The sequence below is a fragment of the Poeciliopsis prolifica genome, unplaced genomic scaffold (genome assembly GCF_027474105.1).
Source record: "Poeciliopsis prolifica strain line A6 unplaced genomic scaffold, Auburn_PproV2 SCAFFOLD009, whole genome shotgun sequence".
Lineage (NCBI taxonomy): Eukaryota > Metazoa > Chordata > Actinopteri > Cyprinodontiformes > Poeciliidae > Poeciliopsis > Poeciliopsis prolifica.
In genome coordinates, this window is record NW_026562384.1 from 12,622,912 (window position 1) to 12,648,630 (window position 25,719).

Consider the following 25,719-nt stretch of genomic DNA (forward strand, 5'->3'; position numbering starts at 1 on the left):
GAGCAGATAAATGTGTGGATGTGCCAAAACTTTCTCCAACTGAACAAAAATAAAACTGAAGTCATTATTTTTGGACCTAAAGAGGAACGATCTAGAGTCAATGCACAGCTTCAGTTATCACAACTAAAAACTAGCGATCAGGCCCGAAACCTGGGAGTAGTGATGGACTCGGACTTGAACCTCCAGAGCCACATAAAGACAGTAACAAAATCGGCCTTCTATCACCTGAAGAACATCTCCAGGATTAGAGGACTAATGTCTCAGCCAGATCTAGAGAAACTCATTCATGCATTTGTCTTTAGTCGCATTGATTATTGCAACAGCATCTTCACAGGCCTGTCCAACAAATCAATCAAACAGCTGCAACTGATCCAGAATGCTGCTGCTCGCGTTCTCACTAGAACCAGGAAGATAGATCACATAACACCAGTTTTAAAGTCCCTCCACTGGCTCCCTGTAGCTCAAAGAATAGATTTTAAAATACTCTTGTTGGTTTACAAATCACTGAACGGTTTAGCACCACAATACATCAAAGATCTGCTGTTGTTGTATCAACCTTCCAGACCTCTCAGGTCTTCTGGTTCTGGTCTGCTCTGCATCCCCAGAACCAGAACCAAGAGAGGAGAAGCAGCTTTCAGCATCTATGCACCAAAACTTTGGAACAAACTTCCAGAAAACTGTAAAACAGCGGAAACCCTGACTTCTTTTAAATCGCAATTAAAAACGCACCTGTTTAGAGTTGCATTTGAAATGTAATATGTATGGATTTGATTTTGTGGATATGTATGTAATTTTTTTTTTTTTTTCTTTTTTTCTTTTTTTTTTTTTTTTTTTTTTTTTTTTTTTTTTTTTTTTTTTTTTTTTTCCTGTTGTGGGCAACGGGGCCCGGCGAATACCCGTGGTTAAACGGACGGCGGAGTCCGGCGGTAACAGGCGCTTAAATTCCGTGTCAAAGGGAAGGGGGAAGAAAGGGAAAGAAGAGGGAAAGTGGAAAAAGGGGAAAAAAAGGGAGGAAAAGAAGAAAGAAAAAAAAAAAAAAAAAAAAAAAACCTTGGTATTTTATTCTATGTTGCATGCCTTCGTGTTTTGTGTTTATGATGTAAAGCACTTTGAAATGCCTTGTAGCTGAAATGTGCTATACAAATAAAATTTGATTGATTGATTGATTGATGTAACCATTAACCATTACAAGTCAGATAAACAGATCCATCTGTACCTGTATCTTTTTTATGTCTGCTTACAAATTGTTTTTAGTCAATTGTCAACTCTCAAATACTTGCTTAAGGGGTTTACTCTTTACTCTTTTTCTGCTCCCATATCTATAGCTTGAGAAGGGACAAAGACTATTCGTATGTCTTTGTGTGTATGTTTAGATTAACTTTGTAGAGTTTAGTGTTATACATCTGTGCCCACTACTTGTCTTATTGTGTTTCTACTCCCAGATTTGTGCTTGATATCCTGTTAGCTCAGAAAAAGAAACAAAACAGAAAAGACGGAATAAATTCAATGTTTTGGTTAAACAGTTTCTCAGTATGTGCAAATCCTTTCAGTCCGCCCACTTATGCCATGCCCAGGTCTAATTAGTCAATGGGCTGATCTCATTTGTTCAAATGCTTTTGCTGCAGGTGTCCGGTCCAAGCTGAGAAGATTGCCCGAGGCATTAGGTTAGGGTGGTAGGCTTAGAAAGCCAATATGAATGACTTGATGATTGGAATGCAGCAGTGATCCCCAGCACATATGCATGCTGTCAGATTTTGCACAGCAACTCTTCCTAAAAATCGCATTGCAGCTACTATTTCAAATTAAAACAAACATTTTTCCTGGCTTAAAAGAAGAGCAAGTGCAGCAACTGTATCTGTAAGAATAAATATTAATATTAATTAGAATATTATTTTCTGTACTTCAAAAACTGAATGAAGCATATTCAAGTGCAGCCGACTGAAAAGCAGGAATTAGAAGAGTGTCCAGTTCATTTCTACACCATTTGCAATCGAAGCAATCAGGAACTAATAACAGGCATCTGCATCCTGTGTTCATGGGGGAATTCTGTCGAGACTGAAAAAAAGGCAATTGTCTGCACTCTCCCGATTATCTCTTGCAAAAGCTTATAATCTGGCTGAAAGTACTTAAAGAGTCAAGCAGCAAAATAAACAACATTGATTGTCATCCCACTGTTCTTTTCTCCCCCAAAGAGGACCATGCAGCGAGGGAGGAGTTTAGAGGCTAAGGTTGTGCTTTCCTCCGTCAGCGCCATCTGCTTGGGCAAATGTTAAGGCAGGCTAAATACCCCCTGAGTCCTCTGTTCAAACCAGATTATCAGCTATTCTAAGGAGGCGGACGAGCATCTTATCATTTCCCAATCTCTTTTACAAAGACAAATCAAGAATTCTCCTCAAGGATTACCCGGATTACGAAGGACACAGACATAACCCCTCTTGGATAAAGTCTATAAGTTGTTGCCTTGTCTTTAAGTCTATTTCCCTTCAGCTTGCAAACAAGCGACTGCCTCTTGTCATGAGATGGCCATGAGTTTCCCTTCAGACTATATAAAGTTTCAAGGGGAGATGTCTCACATTGTGCAAATTCGAGTTTGTCTAGATAAATTGGAAAATGGGTGAAATATTAATTCATTTTACTAATTTAATACTATGAAAATATTATTCTAATTCATCACATATATTTAAAGAGAGTGTTGATTGATGTTTTGACAGCATGGGCAGGGTTCAGAGCCAGCTGGAAAATTAAATCAGGATCCACCTAAACCTTATCAAAATGAAAATGTTTAGTGCTCTAAAATGTTAGGGAAGACCATTGTCCTAACTTTGGACGTGATAAAACACATTGGACTAAGAGTAGCAGATGATGACTCTCAAAATTAGACACCAGAAACTTTGTTTAGACTTCAAATAACTTAAATTCCTGGTCTCTTCAGTTTGCCGCCAGATTTTCACATTTCTGTTTGTAAAATAATATGTGAAATTGACTTCCATCTAAAAAGATGTCTTTGGATCTCATGCTCAGCCCAGGTAGGACACTGCTGACATTGTCTCTGGTTTATTGGTGGCTTAACACAACAAATGCAACAGTTGTCCATGTCCTCTACATGAATTATCCATAAACCTTTCAAAACTGAGGTTTTCCACATTGCTAATGCACATTTTTGTACTACATTTTGTCTCCCACTTAAATTTTCATTCATGTGTTTGAATAAATCACATTGTATACAGCCAGCGACTTTTACATTGACATTTTGTAGCCCTTTATAGAGCAATGATCTCAAACTGCAGTCCTCAAGGCCACAATCCTGCAACTTTTCCATGTGCCATTTTTCCTAGACACTTTAATGAAATTGCACTTTAATGAATAGCATGTGCAGAAGGAGAGAGACATCTTGAACTTGTAGGACACCAGTTCTTGAGAACTGGAGTTTGAAACCACTGTGGTGGAGGGTGATGATGGCTGTCTGCTGGACAGCTTTTCAATCAGTTATTTTCTTCATGATTGGGTAGGCCATAACAAAAAATGCCTGCATTAGAAATATATTTTTTTTATTTGACCAGTGTAATTTTTTCATTTTCTGAGGAACTAATTTTGCCTTTTCATTGGCTGTAAGCTGTGCAAAATAAAATACAGGAACATATTGCCACAGGTAACGAATTGATATTATTTAACTTTTCTATTGAGATAATGAGATAGCTTAAATTGCAATTATATTATAATATAATAATGTGCTGATTTATTGAGCTTCACAGAGACTCACCTATTGGAAAACAGTAAATTTAATTTGTACTTGTAACTATTGTTAAATGCATTTTTTTTTTTTATTAATCGGTCATCAAGCCTGGCTACATATGAGATCATTGTTTGCTTCACACAACTCCTACAGTATCACATACTTTTAAATGGCAATGTAAAGTGCACTTACAAAATTCAGTTGCATGCAATATTACTGCAAATGCCTCTTGCTGCATGGTTGAGTGAATATAAAATGAGCGAGGGTTTTAATGCAAAGATCCTTTGAGTGCATTTCCTCACAAGCACACTCACGCTCACACCTGCTGGCTAAAATAATAACAACAACAGACAAAAACAGAAATACACAGAGAAACCTTGGTCATTTCAATTTTGTCTTATCCCTGCAAAATTTGTCTTTGTGTTCCAGTGGATTACACTTTAAAGTACATGGGTAAAACAAAGGCTGAAACCATGTAATTGCCCCAAAGAGCGGTTGGGGGCTAGACAGTGTGTGTGCGGGTGTGTATGTGTGCAGAGGGGGGCTAAGAGGGGCAACAGATAGAGAGTAGGATGGGGTAAGACGAGAAGGGGAGGGGATTTCACCCAGCAGAAGCGTTTGAAGCTCAGCACTCTCTGCTGTAATCACTGTATTAACATGCATAGAACCTGAGTCTGACACAGCCGTGCAGTCCAACAAGTCCAGACATCACTTAAAAAAAGTTCTTGGTCTTAATCTTTTAGGTATTTCTCAATCTTTAGCAACAGATGATGATAAATTTCTACCTCGGACATTTTAAGGAAGATATAACTATGTTGCAGGCTCCCCAGCGAACCATATGCTCCTGGCACACTATCAGCAACCACAGTTTTAGATCACACTTTTAACAAGGAACAAACAATTGTACAGGCAATCGATGTTTTTCAGATCCCCGCTCCACAGTCACACCTCGTTTAATCAACAGAATTGTTTTCTATGAAAACAATCTCCGGGCTGTACAGCTACACTCAGTGTCTCCGAAAGAACCACTCGGCGGGCTTCCACACAGATTTGATTGTTGCACACAAAGAAAAAGAAAGGTAGCCAGCCCTCCACAGCCACGATTGAATTATTCAGTTTGGCAAAGATTTGGCAGCAATTGTGTGGAGTGTTGCCTTGGAGTGCGACAGCAAAACAGCGTCTTCTTGTTTCCTGCATCACTGCACAGCTCATGCATAAATAGCTTTTGCTTAGACAGCCAATATCGCTTTGGGACAACTTCACATCACACCTTAAACATGCTTGCTGCTTGGTAAATTGACTCACACTTTCCCATAGCAGCCCATGACATTAAATGCTTTGGATTTTAGACTCTAGCATAAAAGAGCTAGGTGTTTTTCTGAAACAGGTACCGAACCAGGGCAGAAAATGTTACAGCTTTATACATACATAATGTAGGACAGCTTTTATCAAAATTACAAAGTAATAAGTAGAAAGAGAAAAACAAACATCCAATTTGTCACAACTGCTGATTTCTGTATTATATAATATGCATAGTGATGCTGAGGTTACTAAATGCATATTGCTCTGAAAGGATAATCTGAAATAGCAAATGCAGCATTCACTTGGCTCAAACAATCTGAACTCTTAAACAGACACTTTATACCATGTATGGCTGAAGACAGTAATCTCAGTGGAGAATGTTAGCAACTTGCAAAATCGATGAAAGAAATGCATGTTTTTTGGCCATCTCAATATTTCTCCATGTTACCCAGACTAATAACGGATATGTTGGGGTTTTATGTTTCAGGCAGGGGACTGATAACGGAGAGGTACTGATTGCACTGATTGCATTCTCAAGGTTGAAGAAAGTCACAAGAGTAGAGCTGCAGACTTTCTCCAGAATAACAAACTTTACATTTGGTTTCTGATTAATATTGAGGGGTCATTATTCTTAGCTAATTACAAACATGCCTGCCTGATTACAGCATAGTGTCTCAATCTGTTAACATGGAGAAAAAAATAGTTTGTAAAAACATTTGTAAACTTTTCCACATTTTCTCATGTTACAACCACAAACATGGAGGTATTTAGCTTGCATGTGATAAACACGACGTGTCACAACTGTGAAGTAGAACAAAAATGGTACTTGACATTTTTTTACAAATTAAAACATAAGTGTTTTCTGCATTTCCACACAACCCCATTTAATGTCATGCCACTAAGCACAATCTTGTGCAAGAAATTGCATTTATAAATCACCTCATTAGGAAATATAATCCACCTGTTTGGAGGCCTCAAATTTGTTTCATCTGAACAAACAGCTTAATTCAAAACAATGAACAAGACATACAAATCAGGGCTAAGATTAAAGTCAGGTTAGGTTATAAAACAATATGCAAAGCTTTGTAATGCAAACCTTTAAAAAGATGCCTAAAACGGTAATCTGGACAAAGAGAGCATTCATCCCAAAAGTCATTAAGCAGCCATGGTAACTCTGGAAGAGCTGCATTGCTCCATAGCTCTGACAGGAGAATATGTTGTTATGCACTCCACTAATCTAGTCTTTATGCAGCAGTGACAAAAAGGAAGCTATTGTTGAAAGAAAGCCACAAGAATATGTCTGCTGCTTGTCACTGTTTGTAAAGGGGATGTAGCAAAAATGTCGAAGAAGGAATTCTGGTAAGATGAGACCAAAATAGACTTGTTGGCATGTGCAAAATGCTGTGTGGTGAAAAACTAACACTGTACATTCCCCTCTGCACAGCACATTGACACTGAAACATGTTGGTGACCCTATTGTCTATGTGGAAATGTTTCTCTTTAGAAGAAATGTATCTCTTTAGAGTAAGCTACTTGTGCTAATTACAAATGACATAATTGTGCCTTTGTAGTTGAGAATTTGATTTTTTTTTAGGTTTCTTGTCAGAAAACCAAGCACACTACCTGATGTAAAGGTAAAGTCGGAGGTCACTGAGAAATCCCATTTATCTAGGAATTACTGAAGGTTTCAGTGACACTGACACAAAAGTTTACTTTCTAACTTGACAACTGGCTTTAGCACAAAACCAGAGCTACAATTGAAATGACTTATTGCTCTCTATGCAGCCTGACTAAACTATTCCCAGTTAGCAAAGATTTAAGAAATATTTCAGCAAAGCTATGAAAGTCACACCCTAAAATATTCATCTATGATTGAAGCGATATATGGTTTTAAAAAGTAATAAGTCAGAACCATGCCACCTTGCACAAGTTTATCACATACAATTTTAATACATTGCAGTTTTGATTTGACAAAGAATTAAAAGGTACTCTTGCAGGGTACTGTATATTTCCCATGATTATAGCATAAACAACAACAAAAACTTGGACCTTGATAAAAAAGAATTATATATATCCAAATAATTCTATTAAAGACCATATGGACAGTCTCACACACAACAAAAAGAATACATAGATCTGTGTGTGTGTAAGCTCCTGTGTGTTGGTCTGTATGTGCTGCAGAGTTATCATTGTATTATATGTAATCACATTCACCACATATAACCAGCCTCCTGGCCTGTTGGATGAAATTGAATAATGTGTCCTCATAAATCATGAATCAATAAGTGTCAACAAAGAAACTCTGGAAGCAGTTCCCTCACAGAAACGCTTCGGTAAAATGATGAGACAACTTCAACATGTTGTCTTATGTATTTTAAAATCAATGCACACACCTATAAGGTGCAACAGCATAAAACTGCCTAGCAGTTTTAGCTTTAAAAACACACTTTTCCTTCACTTCTTCACTGATTTTATCTTCTGCATAGAAGCACCCGCTCAAACATCATCCACAAATGTTTGAAGTTAATGTTCTGTGTTTGATAGTCCTAATTTCTTTTTTGCATATTTAGAGCTTTTCTGAAACTGACTCATTATACCCATGAATACAACTGAAAAGTGAACCATTAATTTATTTAACTGAAAGAGACAGTGCTGTACTGAAGATGTGTAGAAGCTGTTTTTAGGTAAAGGTGATGCGTTTAGAATGTTGTGGTTTATCTATTATTAGAAATGTGACATTTATGTTCTTTACCAGAACACTCTTTTATGTCTGCACCATTTTTCCTTAAATCACCAAGGACACTTTTCCCAAGGGAACTGATTAGCTCTCTTTCTTTCTCAGTTTTCAAAATGTGAAGTAACTTTGATAAGCAATTAAATGCTTTCTGTTGTCAGGCTTTGTTTTATGCCTTTCAAGTCTGTATTTTTGGATCAAATCTGCATAAACACTGCACCGCAGGATGTTTGAGGGGTGCTTATTGTACCTTCTCGCATCAATCTCTCTTAGATGAGGAAAGCTCTGCATTGGTGCACCACTGTACATCATAATAGAAAAGGTATCATTATCAAATGATCATTATCAGCTTTTTCACAGAGGGAAGAAAATAATAACAATAAACAATGTTGATCCAATTTTTCTGTATTTTTTTTTGTCTGTGTACTTCAAAGGAAGTGTTCATGCCGCATTTACATAGCTTTTTATCTGTAATATGTCCCTAATTAGTGATGTATATCTAAAACTTTATTTTTTTCATTTCATTTCCTGCTTGAGTGCAGCACTGCTGCAGCACAGAGGAGTACATGGTTATCTTTCTGTGGCTAAAATAAGCGTGTCAAATGTCTGGTCTTACTGTATATAGCACCCATTAATGGTGTCCAAACAAGTAAGGCTACTTTTACTTCCAGTGGCCACAAGCTGTCTGAACAACTGCTCCAGAATTAACAGCAAAAGAGCAATGCAAGGCAGGTGGCTCCCTAAAGTGTTATAGTGCTCTCACAAAGCAGACAGGGCAGCTAAAATGACAACCGAGCTGAGTGGGGCAAACTAATACAATAAATTAGAATATCAGTGAAAAGCTCATTTTCATTAGCTTTGCATGAGAAGCTAACAAAAAATTAGCTTTCATTTTCTTTTTAATAAGAAGTAGTATTTCTTATTAAAAAGTACATTTAATACACACGCATATAAAATGTGCATTCCTGTAAGTTGTGATGATTAAAGTTTACGTTTGACAATCAAAAATTTTTTTACTTCTGAAAATGTCACATTAGAACAACAAAAACCTTCTAAAGCACAAAAACAGCTTGCCTACTAAAAACTACGTCCATGTACTGTGCAGTACATTAACTGGATTCTTAATTGAGGTTCTTTTGCTGAGGTATTAAGAAAGCAAGGGGTTGTACAGATCGGCAACCTTCACCTCATCTAAATCATTAGATCCATGGTGTCTCGTCTTACTCTTAAGAATGCCACATAGATTATGTCCTGGTATCAGTAGTTTAGCAGTATGGGCAGGCATCAAGTCTGATTTGTTTCACAATCCTCACAAGGTTGCAGTTATCCTTTTTGATTGGGCAATTTTTCCTTCCACTTAGCTTTTCATTAATGTGCTCAGATATAGCCCCCCCCATGAAAAACAAGCCTTTTTGTATTGACCTATAGCTCCTTGTTGAAAGTCTTATTGACAATTGTTAAGTCAGTGTTCTTCCCCACAGGAAAGTAACATTTTGATATTAAACATCTATTTGTATTGGTATTTTGTAATATTCTTATATTCTGAGGAACTTTTGAGCTTTTCTTTAAATCTTAATTGTCAATAGCAAACCACCAATGTGCCATGCATCTATATCATACATACATGTTTCACTTTTTGAATTCAATTACTGAACTTGAATAACATTAGGATGATATTCTGGATTACTGCAGTATACCTACATTAAATGCCAAGAACAGTAAGTAAGAAGAGCCACCATATATTCCATACAATGCAAAAGACTTTAATAAATTTCAGAAGCTCACACATACATAAACAAAACATTTACATTTTTCTCCACACAGGCAAATAAAAATCAATTACAAAGATCATTTAAGGTGCATATTTTACTTCACATTAAATAAAAGTGAGGTTTCCTGTCCCCTTTCTCCAAATATATATTCATTTCCCCAATGATCAGGTAAATCTAATTATTACACAGTGCTAAAAAGCTGTGTGTAGATTATACTGTGACTCCTACACAGCAGTGAATACATTTGATACCATAATTGCAAGAACATATCTTCCTTAAATAATAACAGCCTGCCTCACAGAGAGAGGCAGCACACATAAAATTAAAAGCTTTAAAATAGGCATAGTCTGTACAACCATGACAAAGTAGGACTGGGACGAGATCAGAAGTGGCCTTCTGGTCCGTGCAGTAATTTGATTTACCTATTTACAGCCTCTCACACAGGGGGAAACAGCCTTTTGCTCCTGTCCTTTCTGTACATTTCTGAGTGAGTACACAGTCTATGTCTATATTAATGACTCTAATTCTATGGTCGTATGTATGTACTGGAGGCGCCTGTTCGGCCTTACCTAACAAATAAGTCTTTAGCTTTTCATTTAACAGGAATATTGAACATCGATGAAGCTAATCAATTACTTTGTTTACGGTAGAGGATTTTCTACTCAGAACATTTTGTGATGATTTAGACATAAAGAAAAAGAAAAGATATGCTGGAACAAAAGCCAATAAGTACTGTTGATTTTGTTTTCTCAAAATTAAATTTATTGCTGTTTTTAAAGAGAAGTCCTAGTTGCATTTCCATAATCAGGCGCACAAACTCACATTACCATCAGATCCCACAAAACTACTGCCCGAGGATTATTATTTTTCTTCCTCTTTTTTTTTTTTTTAACCATCTGGAGTCATTTAAATGTGGATCTTGTGGGTAAATCACTTCTGATTTAGGAGTAGAAAGCGACACACAAAAGGTTAGGCTTAGCACGCTTCAAATCTGCCCTACATAAACAGCTTTTGATTATGACCCGAGCAGTTAGTCCCTTGTGATTGTGGCTTAGCTCAAAGTATTAAACTTGTCCTACCATTTCTTACAGTGTAATAACAGCTTGGCGATCTTTAGCACAGTTGTATTAAAAAAGGGAATGCGGTTGTATTGTGGGGCCAAGTGTACTTCTGTTATATCAGCCTCACTTGTCACTCAGTGGCATCAATAGTGGAACAGAAACAGGCAAAAGGGTGAAATAACACAAGTGGGCTCAATCCTAATGTAAGCCTGCAGGTTGAAGGCCCTTGCAGCATAAATACATTTTAAGTCTTAATTGATAAAAAAACAACAACAACTAAAAAACATAGCAGGTAAGAAAATAAAATAGCCACTAGGCAGTTTTCAAAAACAAGGCAAAGAAATGCAGTCGATAAATATAAACACCATCAACTTTGTGATAGATATACATACATACATATCAACATACTTTACACATACGGACTGTATTTAACAGCTATTGTACAGATCGGCTGAGTGAGTGAAACATTTTCAGGGGGGAAAGTTCAGGCCAAATCATTTTCACTCAAGAAGGGAAAATGTAGCATAGAATTCAATAAAGCATTGTAGCTTTCCAACAGACTCACAAGGAGAGCTTTGTCAAGTTTTAGAAAAGCATGTCTCCTTTTTTCTAAGACAGCCCGCCCTCCCCCCATTCCCGACTTCCAAATTCATCTTTGAAACTGAATTGAATGAAGAGGTGCAGTTTGAGGCTGTAGAGACAGTAAAGTACTTGTTTCACCTCTTCAGTTCTTCCTTCTTTTCCCTCTTTCCCTCTTTTCTCCCTTTTTCCCTCTCTTAGGAAGTGGGAGCTAGAGATTGATTTTAATCCTGTGGGAGCGAGCTGTACCTGTGCCACAGAGTGTGCCATAGTGTGGTGGTTTCAGTGCCATCTCCTGAAATATAGAGAGACAGACAGATATAGGGAGATTGTAGTTACAATGTCAATGAGCTCCGAGCAACCTAAGCTGTAGCCTTATTGGTGAAAGGCTAAATTGAACACTGAGTAAGGAAAAAAAAAAAAAAAACATCTCTGGAAAGAGAGTGGAAAAAAAAGGAAACAGGCGTTCTTCAAGGCACTTCTGGCAATCAACTCATTATCATGTCAGGTTGCCTTGAAGAATGCCCCAGGTGTCACACGTTTGTGTATTTTCCTGTACTTATCAGAGCATGCAATCTTATCCAATTGTCACTCCCAATTTGTCTTTTTTGTCTCCCACCACACTAGTGCAGCACTCTCCATTTCCCCTAAAACAAACATTTGATTCAATTTAGGCCCACTGTTTCGCTCGGACCCTTGCCAGTGGGTCCTCTGATATGTACAGAATATGACATTTCACCATTACTCACAACGTTATCAAACACATCTGTAAGTGTTTAAAAATGGGATAATCAGTCTGGCCTGACGGTGCTTATATTAGGTAGACATAGTGATCATGGATGAAGTATTTCAAGAGAAAGGTATAAATAAAAAAGAGCAATCAAAAAGAAATATTGAGGACAACAGACATGGGCGATAATTATGGTAAGATTGACAATGCCACGGTTCTATTGTCTTATGGAGTTTACACAAATCTTCAAACATGACTTAGTTGGTGAGTGGTGCACCTTTCGACGCTACACCATTACGGTTTGTGTTTCTCCTGACTGCGAATATTTCCAAAGAGCAGAATTTGTCTTTCTTGAAAACATGGGAAAGTGAGGTAGCTTTCTTCCAGCTCACCATGCAGTCCACAGCAGAAAGATGGGGAAAGGCCATCTCTGTTATCCCTATACATACAGCCTAATTCACAACCTTGCTATAGCACATATATAGTTTCTATAGTACATGTATAGTCAACAGTCACAACTGTGAAGTACTTTGACCTGCCATGTTGCTGAAATATCCAATGCAAGTAAACTTAATTGAGACTGATGTCATTAAAAGGATACTCTACCATTAAACAGTCCATCTCCATGCCAATTTTTCAATATCAAAATATACCAAGTGTTATTGGTTTCAAAACTGAAAAAACATATATTTCCAAATAATTTTCATAGTGTTGCCATAAAATACTTTTATCACAATGCCAGATATAATGATGGAATGAGCTGAGTTTAATCATTTTGCATGGAGCCCTTTACCCGTGGATTGCTACATACTGCAGGTCATCGGGATGAAAGAAGTTTCCTCCCCCTTTACCTTGAAAATCTGACTGTTTGGGAATATTTTCAGCTGCAGACACCAAGGATCGTCAAGGTTTGAAAACCAACTAACTGGACAATGAGGAAATGTTCATTGTGATGAAAAGTGATCTACTCAGACAAAACCTTGAATTTGGCAACTAAACTCAAACTAAAGATATTAATTTGCACTAAATTCAATTTATTAAACCACCTACAATTTCACACAAGATATTTAAGTATGCTTTCTTATTTGAACAATCTCTGCATTGAATGTTTGATGCTGCTATCTGTGCCAGTCCATCCAATCAGCCTTTTGTCATTCCAACAGAAACATTTCCAGACAACTGCCAGACCTAGGGAAGCACAGGATTGTGCTTTCAAAGTCGTTGCACAGAAGTCTGCGTATCATTTGTTCTTTCTATTTCTAACTGACAACCAAAAATCAAAAGATGAAAAAGTGATTGATTTTTTTCAGTGACTTATTTTAGAATTGGGTACAGAAAAAGAAAAATGTTATTGTTTTTCTAATTTTCAATTTTAGTCTTGAAACAAAAATTCTAAAAAAAAAAAAAAAAAAAAAAAAAAAAAAGGTTGTAAGGCTGAATTTCATTTGAATTTCTGTATCAAGGGTTGCATGATCCAGAAAGTCTTCAAAGTGTAGGTCAATTAGCTAAATGAATATCCCTTTCTAAATACAGTTTATTATTACTAATAAATTAATACTATAATAAAATAGTGTAAAATTTAAGTAGTATAGCCATTACAGTAATGAAACATAAGGGAAAGGTAACCTACTGTTTTTCTGCAAAAATATGTTAGTAGTCAAAAGTACTTTGAATGCAAAACTTTAAACATTATTCAGTGGGGAAAAAAATAATAAAGAGAAGCGGAAATAATTTTAAAGCACAACTGTCAAGCTATTTTCCCCTTACAGTCTGTCAAATTAAGTTTCCCAGTGGGATTGTTTAAACACGGCCCTCTCCTGCATTCAACCCCAGTCAAAACTTCTAGCCTTACGATGGTCCTTTCTCTGATGGATTGATACATTTAAAAGCAATGTTTGCAACATGAACTGTGAAATTCTGAATGTGAATTTAGTTTGTATATTGATCGATTCAGCCAAAATCCTCTCTCGTTCTGCATCTAACCAAAGTTTTTTTTCTTTTCTCTTTAAATCTTCAGAGGCTCATTTCAAAGCTTAGCAGAATATTCATCTTCTGCAGAAATATTCTGCATGTCATACCGGTGCTGAATAAGTCCATAATCAGACTAGTATGTGGTCCCAGCTCTATCGTGGTGTCACTAGATAACCTGCACTTTTGCACGCAGTTCCAGGCCACGTAAGTGCAAGCAGTGAGATATTAAAATCAAATCTGGTTTTTCCATTTCATATTTTTTATCAGAGACTAAAATTGTCAGGTTGAGCCGGTTCAAAAACAAACAAAAAAAACGTTTGGATTTATGGTTGTCAATTGAAAATGGAAATAAGAAATCATACACTGATTCACAAATGATATGCAAATAAAAAAACACAAACGGTACCCCATCACCTCATCAGGTGGATTTATATAGCTGGCAGCATTGGCCAAAACAAATAAGTAGCACAAATATTTGGCTTAAAAGGAGTGAAAAATCTAACAGCTGTATTTTGTGAAAGTGTAGATGTTTAATGTTGAATTCTTCATATTTGAACATTTTCAGTTGAGGGTCTGTTTGTTAGCTTTCCAACTCTGAAAATGTTTTTACATTTTTAAAAATGGCATCTTCACAGAAGCTCATGTCAACTCATCCACACTATCCCTGGAGGGCAACTGTTTCAAAACTAGTCTGCTTTAGATATTTTAATTTCTATAGGAATCAATATGTTAAGTCAGTTATATGTTTTTAATTAAGTTATTGTATCAATAGCAGCGATTACTTTGATTTCAAATAAAATTATTTTGTGTTTTCTCAAGGTGATCATGCTGTAAGAATCTGATCCCAACCCATAAATAGATAACAAGACACAAGCAAATCATAATAGTTCTCTAGGATAAAATTCATAATTCTACTGCCTTTCAATTGTATTATCCAAAGACAACCACAAAAAGCAACAGAGAAAGACAGGTAAAACAACATGACTATTTCTATAAAAACATTGCATTAAAGTAATCTGAGCATATGGACTATGCAACAACAAAATATTCTTTGGAGTTTTGCCACTTGAGGCTAGATTTAAGAAACAGCAACCCTTCAACAAACACATTCATTAACCCCTTTCCTTTCATTTTTTAAATGTGCTTTTTGAAACCACTAAAACAGGGTGAAAGTAATTTGATCTGCCCCCGCTAAAGCACATGCTCTAACAAGAGCTCCTCATCACTGAAGGCTGATTGACCTCTAATATCAAAGGGGGTAAGGGTTAAAAGAAAATGATGAGACTGTGAAAAGAAGGGCGGGAAGGCGGAGGCTGGCATTTGCAAATACAGCTCTTGCTGTATAATGAAGCCATATGGTGGCACAAATCTGTAGTCTCTGAAGTATTTTTACAAGCTTTCCTCCTTATCAGCTACATCTGTAAGTCCCTGAAAACATTTTAGTGACCTTCAACCATAATTATCTCCTGTGTTCCCTCCTGATTGTTATTCCATGGGTGAGTATTTTTTTATTTATTTTTTTTCTTGTCAATGCATTATTATTTTTTCTCTGGCTTTTCAGTGTGAAGTCACTAAAGCATTGTCTGTCACTTTGATAAAGCAAAAGGAAGAAACTTAACAACCTGCCTATGATCTCTGCCTTTGGAGCTCTGGCATGACGTCGCGCTGATGAGAGATAGAACTTAAAGAACAAATGACGCTTTTTCTCTAAAGAAGTGCACTTGAAATCATTTTGACAAATACCAGAGTGCTCACTTATTCGTTTTGTTTCATCTGATAAAAGAAGAAAGCCACACCTTTTGAAGAAATGGCCTGGTTTCAAGTATTTGTTTCTAGTTTTGCAAAATGGAGTTTTCTTCGAAGAAGCATGGCATGGAGATTAAATCAAAGCGAGATGAAAATGTAATTGGGCCCTAGCAAACCAGGGCTGCTGGTCATCCACCTCACATCTCTCGAGCACAAATTGCCCAAGGATAGTTTGTGGCATCCCTGATAATCTTAAAGGACGCCTGCCTTTTTTTCACTCATCCTTATCAGCCTCAAACCAATTACAGTGATTTTAATCATACTGTATTACAAGTGATTAACCCTTTAGTGCATTTAATTAACCTTTGCAGCCACTGATTCTCATTGGGCATAGCTCCATGCTATTTTTTTTTCTGTGACACAGGCTTTAAATAAGCACACTTTAAACTTGTGGGAAATGTAACATCTAAAGTGGGAGGAACTGCATGCTAGTTGCTTAAGGGGACACAAAAATTAGAGGCTGTGTGTTGTCATTGCAACCCCGTTAGAGATGGCTGCTGGAAAGCAAAACCCCTGAGAGCACTTTTTTTTCTGATATATTATTCAATTGCTGGGACCCATGTGACACCGAAATATGAAAAAATTGTAAACATGAAACCCATCTTCAGAAAGTCGAGAAAATAAATACCTTAGAAATAATGAGATATAAACATAGCCTGAATATTTGGAAGAATGTTTACTAATCAAATATTCATGGGTTTTAAATTATCTGCTCAAAAATACTCCACTCTGATCAGCAACACAAGTGAAAATCAATTTAAATCTGTGATGAGTAAAATACATCACGGATAATAATAATTTTGAATTGTTAGACACAGACGGAATATTTCTGCATATTCTCTGGCAGTCATTACAAGTAAGAAGGGAAAATCATTCTGACAAGTTGTCAGTGTGTCATATAAACACATTATGGATTTAATCTTTAGCACCAGGGGCATGTAGTAGGCTTATGCATGATGTGGAGTGGCAGGGCATAGCTTTTGACTGGGGTTTCAAATAAAAGGTGTATGAAGGGAAAATACTATCAGCTCTGTGTGGGTGTCTTCATAAATTAGCCTAAGCACTACACTTTACAGGATCAACAGTCATTTACAACGGCACTATGAAGAATTTTAAAGCTTGCTACATGTCACACATAATATGCTGCGAGGCAAAATAAAGAGGCATAGCACAACCAGAAATGAAGAAAACAATAAGGAAAATGATGGTGTGGACATAGACAAAAGATAGCACCTAATGGGAAAAAAACATCAAACAATATTGATGCAACATCATGAAATTGACCCAGAAATAAATGAGTGGCAGCTTTGATTAATATGATCAAAACTGCAACAGAAACAAAAGCCACTGAAATCAAGTCACAATCAAATTGGTAAAAAGAAAAGCATAAGAAAAAGGATGAAAAAGCCAACTAAGTTGATTGAATATTTTAGACTGAAGTAAAGCATCATTCCAATGGGAATAAATTACGTCTCTGTGCTCAAGCTCGTCAACCCTGTGTAATTAAAATATGCTGCTGATGCCAGGTCAAATACTTAGTGATTAGAGACACAACAATGGCTTTCTTCAATGTCATGTCAAACGCACACTAAAACACGTCAAAGTGGCAAGACAGCTTTGGAAAGATTAGTCATCATCCAAATCGTACAATTTAAAGAATGCAAAGAATGTGTATCTGCATGTGCCATTTATAAAAATAATTGGGGTCATTAAAGTGGAACATTTATGGGCTTAATGCAGAGTTGTCCAGGCAGGCATTTTATGGACTATTGCACCCTTGGTGTTTAAGTATATTGGTCCCCAGGCTCTGCATCACCTTGATCTCCATGACCCCCTCCCCTGTCCCGAGCAGTACTCAGTCTTCCAAACAGTGCTGGGCTGAGTAAGGCCACCTCTCCTCATGTCTGATTTACATTTATTTCCCCTGCCAGTTGTTATTTATTGGGGCACTTCGCATTTGGCACATATCTTTTAGGGAATCATAAGCCCTTTGCTGTACCCTGGTATTCAAATGAGCCTCACTTGCGCAAATCCTCACTGGCGCATTTAAGACACATACTATTTTAAGGACAGACACCAAAAAACAGTGAGGTCATTTGTCAAGAATCACACACACACATACACACACACACGCAGAGAGACACAAGTTCTTTTTTTTTGTTCTGAGCTATTACTTTCACACTTTATGGCTGAATGAATACCTGATAAAATGAGGACCCTTTGACACATTTTACATGCATTGTTAAACATATCAGCCAGATATACACAGCTTAATTCGCCCTTGACCTCAAATGCATCAGAGAGTTCAATAACTGTTTCCTATCCTCCAGGCCTCTAAATCACGCTTTATGCCACTTACTACACACAGTCAAGGTAAAAAATTAAAATAAAAAAAATTGTTATTACGAAAGTCTTTGACAATTGATTTAACCTGCATTTTCTGAGGATGCAAAAACAGTATAAAACAAGGTTTGAGCTATTAGTTTGATAAATTGTGTCTTATTTCCACTTTGTGACCTAAATTTTAGGTGCAAATGGCGTTTATGTAGACATGGTCATGGTTTGTGTGAGAAAACCCCTTGGCTTCATGCTCCCTCCCTCCCCCTTTTACATCAACTACCAAGGAAAAGCATGGGGAGTGTGAGTGGAGACTAGTGTGGGTGGGTTTAAAAAAGAATTCATGAATTACCTGCCGGGTGGCGATTTGCCCTGCAGCCTTGAATCCCCCCTGACAGCCGCACTCTGAGACACTGTATGGGTCGGAGCTAGTCGATGAACACTTGGAGAGTGAGTCGCAGCCCACCACAAACGTATTGTCCAAGGGGAGCTCCTGGATCACGTGATGTTTCTTAGGGGCCACTGGAGTTTCTGGTTTGATTTGAAATGTAGGCTGAGGGGATGCAGATTTATAGTGCTTGGCTAAGTCTGGGCTGTCAGGTTTGAAGGTTGTAGGTGTGGTCGCCCAATTGTACTTTCCCATAGTCTGCTCCTCAAGCTCTACAGGAAGATCCAGGGTGCCATTAACATGCTCATGTGTGGGGTCTTCAGGCTTGGATTCATCTATGGTCACAAAGTTTAGGAGAAGACTCTTAGGAGATCGCTTCTTTCTCTTCTTCTTCTTCTTGATTTGACGGTTCTCTTGGTTGGGTGACACCCACTCCCCACTCTGCTTGCCTTTCTGTACTACTTTATGTCTAGGTGTCTGCCGGCAGCGCACCAAGGCAGTGACAAATATCACCAAAATAACAGTCATGGTTCCTGCTATGATCGCTATAACAACAATTACATATCCATTGGCTTGAGGCGTTATCTCATTGTCCCCTATATTACGATCCAATGGTGTTTCCATACTTTTTCGCAGCTGCTCTTGGATAAAGGTAGAATTTGACACAGTGTCATTGACAAACAAGTGTACAAGTGCAATAGCATGTAATGACTCAGGTTGGCCTAAATCTTTGACCTTGACCACCAGTCTATGCAGTCCCTGATCAGCTAGTACAATTTTCTCTTGGAGTGTTATGTTACCCGTTGTTTTGTCGATGGAAAAGAGACCTCGAGGGGAGACCCTAGATGTGATGATGATGTTGCTGATGATACTGTACTGCAACTCAGCGTTCATACCTGTGTCATTGTCAATGGCAAACACTCTGGTCACCACAGAACCTGGGGAGGTGGTGGTTCGTACCAGGTCATATGAATAATTGGAGGAAGGAATAACAAACACAGGGCGATTGTCATTCACATCGACAACATTAATTGTGACCTTGGCATAGGAGGAACTTGGAGGCTGTCCTCCATCAACTGCTTTGACCATGAAGGTATATGAGCTTTGCTGCTCTCTGTCAAAGGTGATATTTGGTTTGATCACACCAGTTTGAGGGTCAATGATGAAATTGTCTTTGCCGTTCAAAATAGACAAGGTGATAACAGCATTATCTCCAGCATCTGTATCTGTCACTGTGATCAAGCCCACTGTCCCATAAAGCGGCAGGTTCTCAGGCACATAGAAGTTGTACTCAGGGTGAGTGAAAGCTGGGCTGTTGTCATTGAGGTCCTGAACAATTAGCCTAACAGTGACATTACTCTGTAAGGGTGCTGAGCCATTGTCTCTTGCTATGACAGTGAATGAGTACCTCTCTTGCTTCTCTCTGTCCAGTCGTTTCCCAACAGAGAGAATTCCTGATCGCCTGTCTATGTTAAACCCATCCGGTGCATCAGGGCCAAGAGTATAAATAATCTCTGCATTGTGTCCGCTATCTGCATCAGTGGCACTGATTTTTATTAACTGCATTAAGGGGTCATTGTTCTCTGGTATTGACAGCTGAAATTCAGGCTGAGGGAAAACGGGTGCATTGTCATTCTCATCCTTGATTTTAATTAAGACCATAGCGGAAGTGTTCAAAGGAGGCGTTCCTCTGTCCGAGGCCACTATCTTAATAGCATATTCACGAGTGGTTTCATAATCTAGAGGGGCAGCTGTCTCCAGTAAGAACTGATCATTAAAGACAGGCTTAAGCCGGAAAGGAACATCATGGTCAGTGTAGCAAGCCACTTTGCCATACAGATCGGCATCCTTGTCAGTAACAGTAATAAGGGCTATTTTGGTGTTGAGAGGAGCATTCTCAGACAGTAGAACAGTCCCATTTACCAGGTTGATAATGTAGCGAGTGTCTATAGAAGGAACATTGTCATTAACATCTGTGACATTGACAATCACTGTGGCTCTTGATGGGGTTGAGCTGCCATCACTTGCGAGAACAATGAGTTTATGAACAGGAGTAACCTCACGGTCTAGAGGTTGCTTTACAGTAATCAGTCCAGTAGAGCTATTGATGGCAAAATGACGCTTGGTTGAGGAGGAGATCTGGTTGCTGAATGAAAAATGGACCTGTGCATTGGAACCCAGGTCTGCATCTGTGGCGTGAAGCTGAGCCACAGAAGTCCCCATTGGAGCATTTTCTGGAACAGAGACTTCCAGCTCACTGTCCCTGAAGATAGGACGATTGTCGTTGACATCAGAAATGGTAACCTGGAGAATGGCAGTGCTAGATTTAGGGGGGTTGCCACCATCTTCTACCTTGATCTTCATCACAAAGGTATCCTTTTGCTCCCGATCAAGATTCTGCTGAACAATGAGTTGTGGCCACTTGTCACCTTCAGGGGTCTCAATGATGTCTAAGCCAAACTCATTGACACTCTGAAAAGAGAAAACATCTGTGGTTAATACTGATGCTACACATGACACTGTGAGTACATTCTTCAAGGGAACAAATTCAAAACTCTAGTCTAAAAAAATTGCTTGTAACCAGAATACAAGCACATTTTCAGCTTGACCATCAGGTCAGAAACTCAGAATTACAGTCTTTCAATTAAATGAGAAAGTAAAATGCAGATGCTAGGAGGTCACACAAACAACAACACTTATCAATCGTGGAAGCTGTTACATTTAGCAGAATCCTTTAAGGCTGGAAATGATCATTATTTTTGGTTGGACAAAAAATATTGTTTGCCAATATGTGCACACATTTGGTAAATAGCTCTTGTTTTGTTTAGATCATTGCATAGCATTATTTATTTTTGTCGAGACTTAAAGAACTGGGAGATATTTTCTTTGTTGGATTTATGTCGGCTGTTTTTTTTTTTGGAAAAGATTAAATAGTATTTTTCCTTGTGCCTTTCTGCTTGGTTCCTGATACTTTTCAAAAATTGATAAAATACTCTCCACCGGAATCAAAGCAATCAAACCCTTCTTTCAATTGTTCATAAGCAGTATCTCCTGGATTTTTAATGATGCATGTTTGGTGATAGATCTTTGAGGATGGAAGGTCTCCTTGTCATCCCCTTGATCTTTACCTCCCTCCACACATTCTCTAACACATTCAAGTTGGAACTATGGTTAGACCATTCCACTCAGGCTGTTGAATGCAGAAACATGTTGGTAATATTAAAGGTTTACTTTAAAAATAGATCTAGGAGAGGCATCCATGGTTTTGGACTTCACTGTCTATCAAAATGTAAGAAAATCATATTTTTTTCTCTGTTAATAATTAAACTTCTAGTGAAACAGAAATACTTCCTTAAGATTCAAAGACATTACTCCACTCTGCCTGGTTAAGTAGAATCCATATAATTGTGCTAGAATAATGCTCAAAAACTGATGCCATATTGTGATTTATTACTTGCGAAAGATCAAAACGAAGCTAATTAATCTGCTTGAAATGTGACCAATCTTTGAAATGAATCAAGTATGTTCATCCTCTCTATATAACTACAACTCGAATGGATCCATTTACTTCTTTAGCCTTCTCATTTTTTTGCCTTCCCCAAAATGAGATTTCACTTTATCCTCGTATAATGTGTCATGTTAGAATGGAGCAGGCAACCTTGCACCATTTTCAGCTTCATTATCAGAAGGAAAAAGATTGAGGGAAAAGAGACACACCAATAAACTTATATTTGGGTACAATGCAAGATGGGATCACCTTAAATTAAAAAGAGCAGAATGGAAAAATCCTACATATTAGAGAGGCTTTTTGCTCCAGAGGAGCTAAATCTACGCAAAGGTACAGCTGGAAGAAAATGAAAACAAATGCATGAGTAATCACATGAGAAACCAGATGAACTGGCAGTACTTATAAAGAGTAAATGCCTTCCTAATGTTTAAAGTAAAATGTGTATGGTATAGACCCATAAATCAGAGGGAGGTGGAAAGGAATAAAGCAGGTAAAAGACAGAAAGAAGGGATACTAAAAGAGGAGAAAAGGAGAGCAGGGGGAGGAAATAAGAAGATCAAGCCTATGAATGAGCTGCATGCACATTATGAAACAAAGAAGCCCTTTGAAGCTCTCTCAGTCAGAAGCAGTTTCATGGTAAAACAAGAAAAAGCATCCTCTTTAAAGAGATAAGCTTCATGCTGCACATAATGTTGGAAGAGATTACTCTGTCTAGGCATAGCTATCAAATGAGATTAAGATATGTACATTCTCGTTATTCAAGGGGGGACCATTTTAACCAAATTGCAAGCACAAGAGTGTGCAGTATATTTCAAAATGTGGAGCTGTCCTTCTGCCAACACAGCGTTGTAGCCGACGCTAGAACGTGCAGCTGCAGCATGTAAATTATTGTATACTCTCAGAAATTGCATGCAGAGGAAATGTTGTCAACACATTAGTGATTGACAGAACTACTTAAAAAAGCCAATGCAGCAGCACGGATCTCCCAGGCCTTACTTAGGGATCCTTCTGGGCAAAATCTTGTAAAAATAAGTGGACATGGAACGTAAAACATAGAGAAACTGTCACATGGTTAAACTCTACAGAATATTTATACATGCTGAAAAATTATTTCTCAGGTAATCTATAGAGGCGAGGAAACATTCTGGGAGCTGTAAAGATATCATCCTCTCCATCCATACGGAGCTCTTCCATCCTCAGTTGTTTGACTAGTTCATTGATTCTGCACGGTCGCTCAGTATCTGTGCAGTGATATTTGGAAAAGCCTGATAATAGTAGGATGTTGAGTTAGCATGTGTCAAAGGGAATGTTGCACAGTGATTTATGAGCTCGCAGTTCCACTGTGCTTTTGTCTTGGATTCAAACAATTTTAAAACTGACAAGACAGCCCTCACTGCATTTCAATAAGTTGAAGAGAGCTTTCCCTGCGACTGAGCATTCTTCTGAATGCAAAATTAGTCTGGTGGATTGCGATAAGATCTGGGGCAGGCTAAGAAAAGGCCAAATACTACCATGAATCACTTGCAGGAAACCTTAAGGCTGAGGAAGAGGATAAAGCTCTGTAAAAGGCAAAGTGTGCATGCCTCTCTGAACTTGCTTGATTATTGTAATGTAAAATTATTGGTCCAGAGGTTTGTGCGAAATCTGAATTTGGGGTTGACACAGGGTAAATGCAAATGAGAACTGGCAAATTTTTATGACAGTGATTGAGCGACACTCTCAGAAGATGAGTTGTCAGCGTCATCTTCAGGAGAACGTCAGGATGTAAAGAATCCTTTACATCATCTTTATTGATGACGTAAAGGATGACTGTGACCATAATTTTTATGAACAGTGCCTAAGATTATCATTCATTTCATCTTTCACTCCATTTTTAAAATAAACTCAGATTAAACTTTCAATATGTCACTTAATGTGATGCTGAGTGGTGAAAAAATAATTTAGAAGTTTTTATCACAATGTTTCTCTTTGCATTAGTTAATTTGTTAAACCTTTTCACAGCCAAAACATGATGAACAATCTCTTATTTACAATGTTAACCCTTCCTGATGGACCCATTTAAACCATTCTCTTATTCTCCCCATGTCTGATCTCCGTCTATGTTTCCTGATGGCCAGAAACAAATCTATATATAACACAATAAATGCCCCAAATATTGATCATTTTATATCAACTCCAAACTAGAAGGGAAAAAAAAATTGAGAATAAAACTTAAAGCAAAGAACTTGAAGACTGAAATGGGTGAACCTAAATTACTCAATATTATTATTTTAGGCTTTCGACTTCTTTATCTCATGGCGCATCCTGCACTTAGAAATAGTATCAGATTCTCTAATTTAGTGTTTAATGGAAATATATTCAATTGAACATATAAAATGTGATCTTTATTTCAATATTCCAGCTGTGCTTACCATGCTCATATAAAATAATAAACACAATTCAAAATGCCAACTCCATAATGAATATCTTTGTTGTAAAATAGAAAAAACCCTGTTTTATAATGACAATTAGTAACTTGAATTCTCTTCTGCTTTTTGAGATCTTTCAGCCGATGTTGTCTTGATTCTACTGTAACTAGGCCTGAGTGAGGCTTCTTTAACTCACTCAGTTGTCCAAAAAATGTGGTTAATTGCAGATAATTTATAATTTGCTAACAGGGACAATTAACTGCTGTAATTATATAATTACATTATTAACAACTGCTGTCTCTTTTACATGCATACACGTACAGTGTGCCCTTAACTTCTTCTATTGATATGTATAACTTTGCAAAAACTCTGAGGAGTGCATCTCTAAGAGGAATATCTTACACATGTCCTGTTATAGGAAATCCCACTGTAATTCCACATGTGTTTGCTTTCTTTGTCTTGAACAATTATTTTGGGTTAATTTTCTGTGATTCATGACATTAACAAATTCTTCACACTTGGGATAATTTGTCTGCAAGCATAATCTGCAATAATTTCTCAGTGGTACCTCCAGAAGAAAAGACACAGCAGTGGCCAGACCAGGCTAGTAAAAACTTTAGGGTGGCACAATATATATTACAAAATTAAATAATTCCTTAAAGCACTTTGAATTGCCGTGTTGGTAAAAAAGTGTTATATAAATAAAACTTCTTCTTTTACTTCTTAAACTTTAAAAAAAGGAAAGATGTTCAAAGGTGTACAAAGAGACCGCCTGGTTTCTTTTATTTGTTCTGTATGTTGAAAACCTTGTAAGTCACAAAACACTCAGTACAGCTGACTCTGTCATATGATGGTTGCAATTTTAGAAATGTGCCCTGAACAACACAGAAAAACTGGACAAACTATCACTCTTAGGGAGCTTTTGAGACAAATCTCCCAGGACCAAACAGAGATAGACCACGGGTGGCTTAGCAGCCAAAAGCTATTCTAGGAAATGCTTGCACAGTCCTTCCCCACTAAACCTCCAGCTTTCTACTGCACTTCTGAAATGAACGATACCAAAGGCATGAAAATGCCTCAGGCTCCTTTAATGCTTTAACTCATATAGAACCTGGAGCACAGGGAAATTAATCTCAGGTCCAATGAGAATATAATGAGAAGAATTGAATCAGGGACCAAAAGCCACAGATGCTCTGAAATGTATGACTACATGCAGGGGTTTATGGCGCTATATATTGTGAAAAGGGCAAAGAAAATGATTGCAGATGATCACTGTAATGAGCTGAACATTTGGTTGGTGATTTTCCAGACATGAACAATTCAGGGCACTGCATCGAAGAGGCCCTGGCAGGGAAGAGACGCTTTAAAAGTGCCTATTGGTAAGCGAGAC

General features: G+C 37.7%; 1 protein-coding gene across 6 annotated transcripts in view; it reads right to left on the reverse strand.

Moving 5' to 3' along the window:
• pcdh11 (protocadherin 11) overlaps positions 1 to 25,719 on the reverse strand; it is a 203,360-nt gene that overhangs the window by 127,885 nt on the left and 49,756 nt on the right. For 5 of the 6 annotated variants that reach the window (XM_055034075.1, XM_055034078.1, XM_055034077.1 and 2 more), the window contains one exon: positions 18,378 to 20,885. In XM_055034075.1, coding sequence (XP_054890050.1) covers positions 18,378 to 20,885 — 2,508 coding nt within the window. Of the gene's footprint in view, positions 1 to 9,509; positions 11,477 to 18,377; positions 20,886 to 25,719 lie in introns of those variants that run through there. The other variant, XM_055034079.1, reaches the window with a different exon arrangement.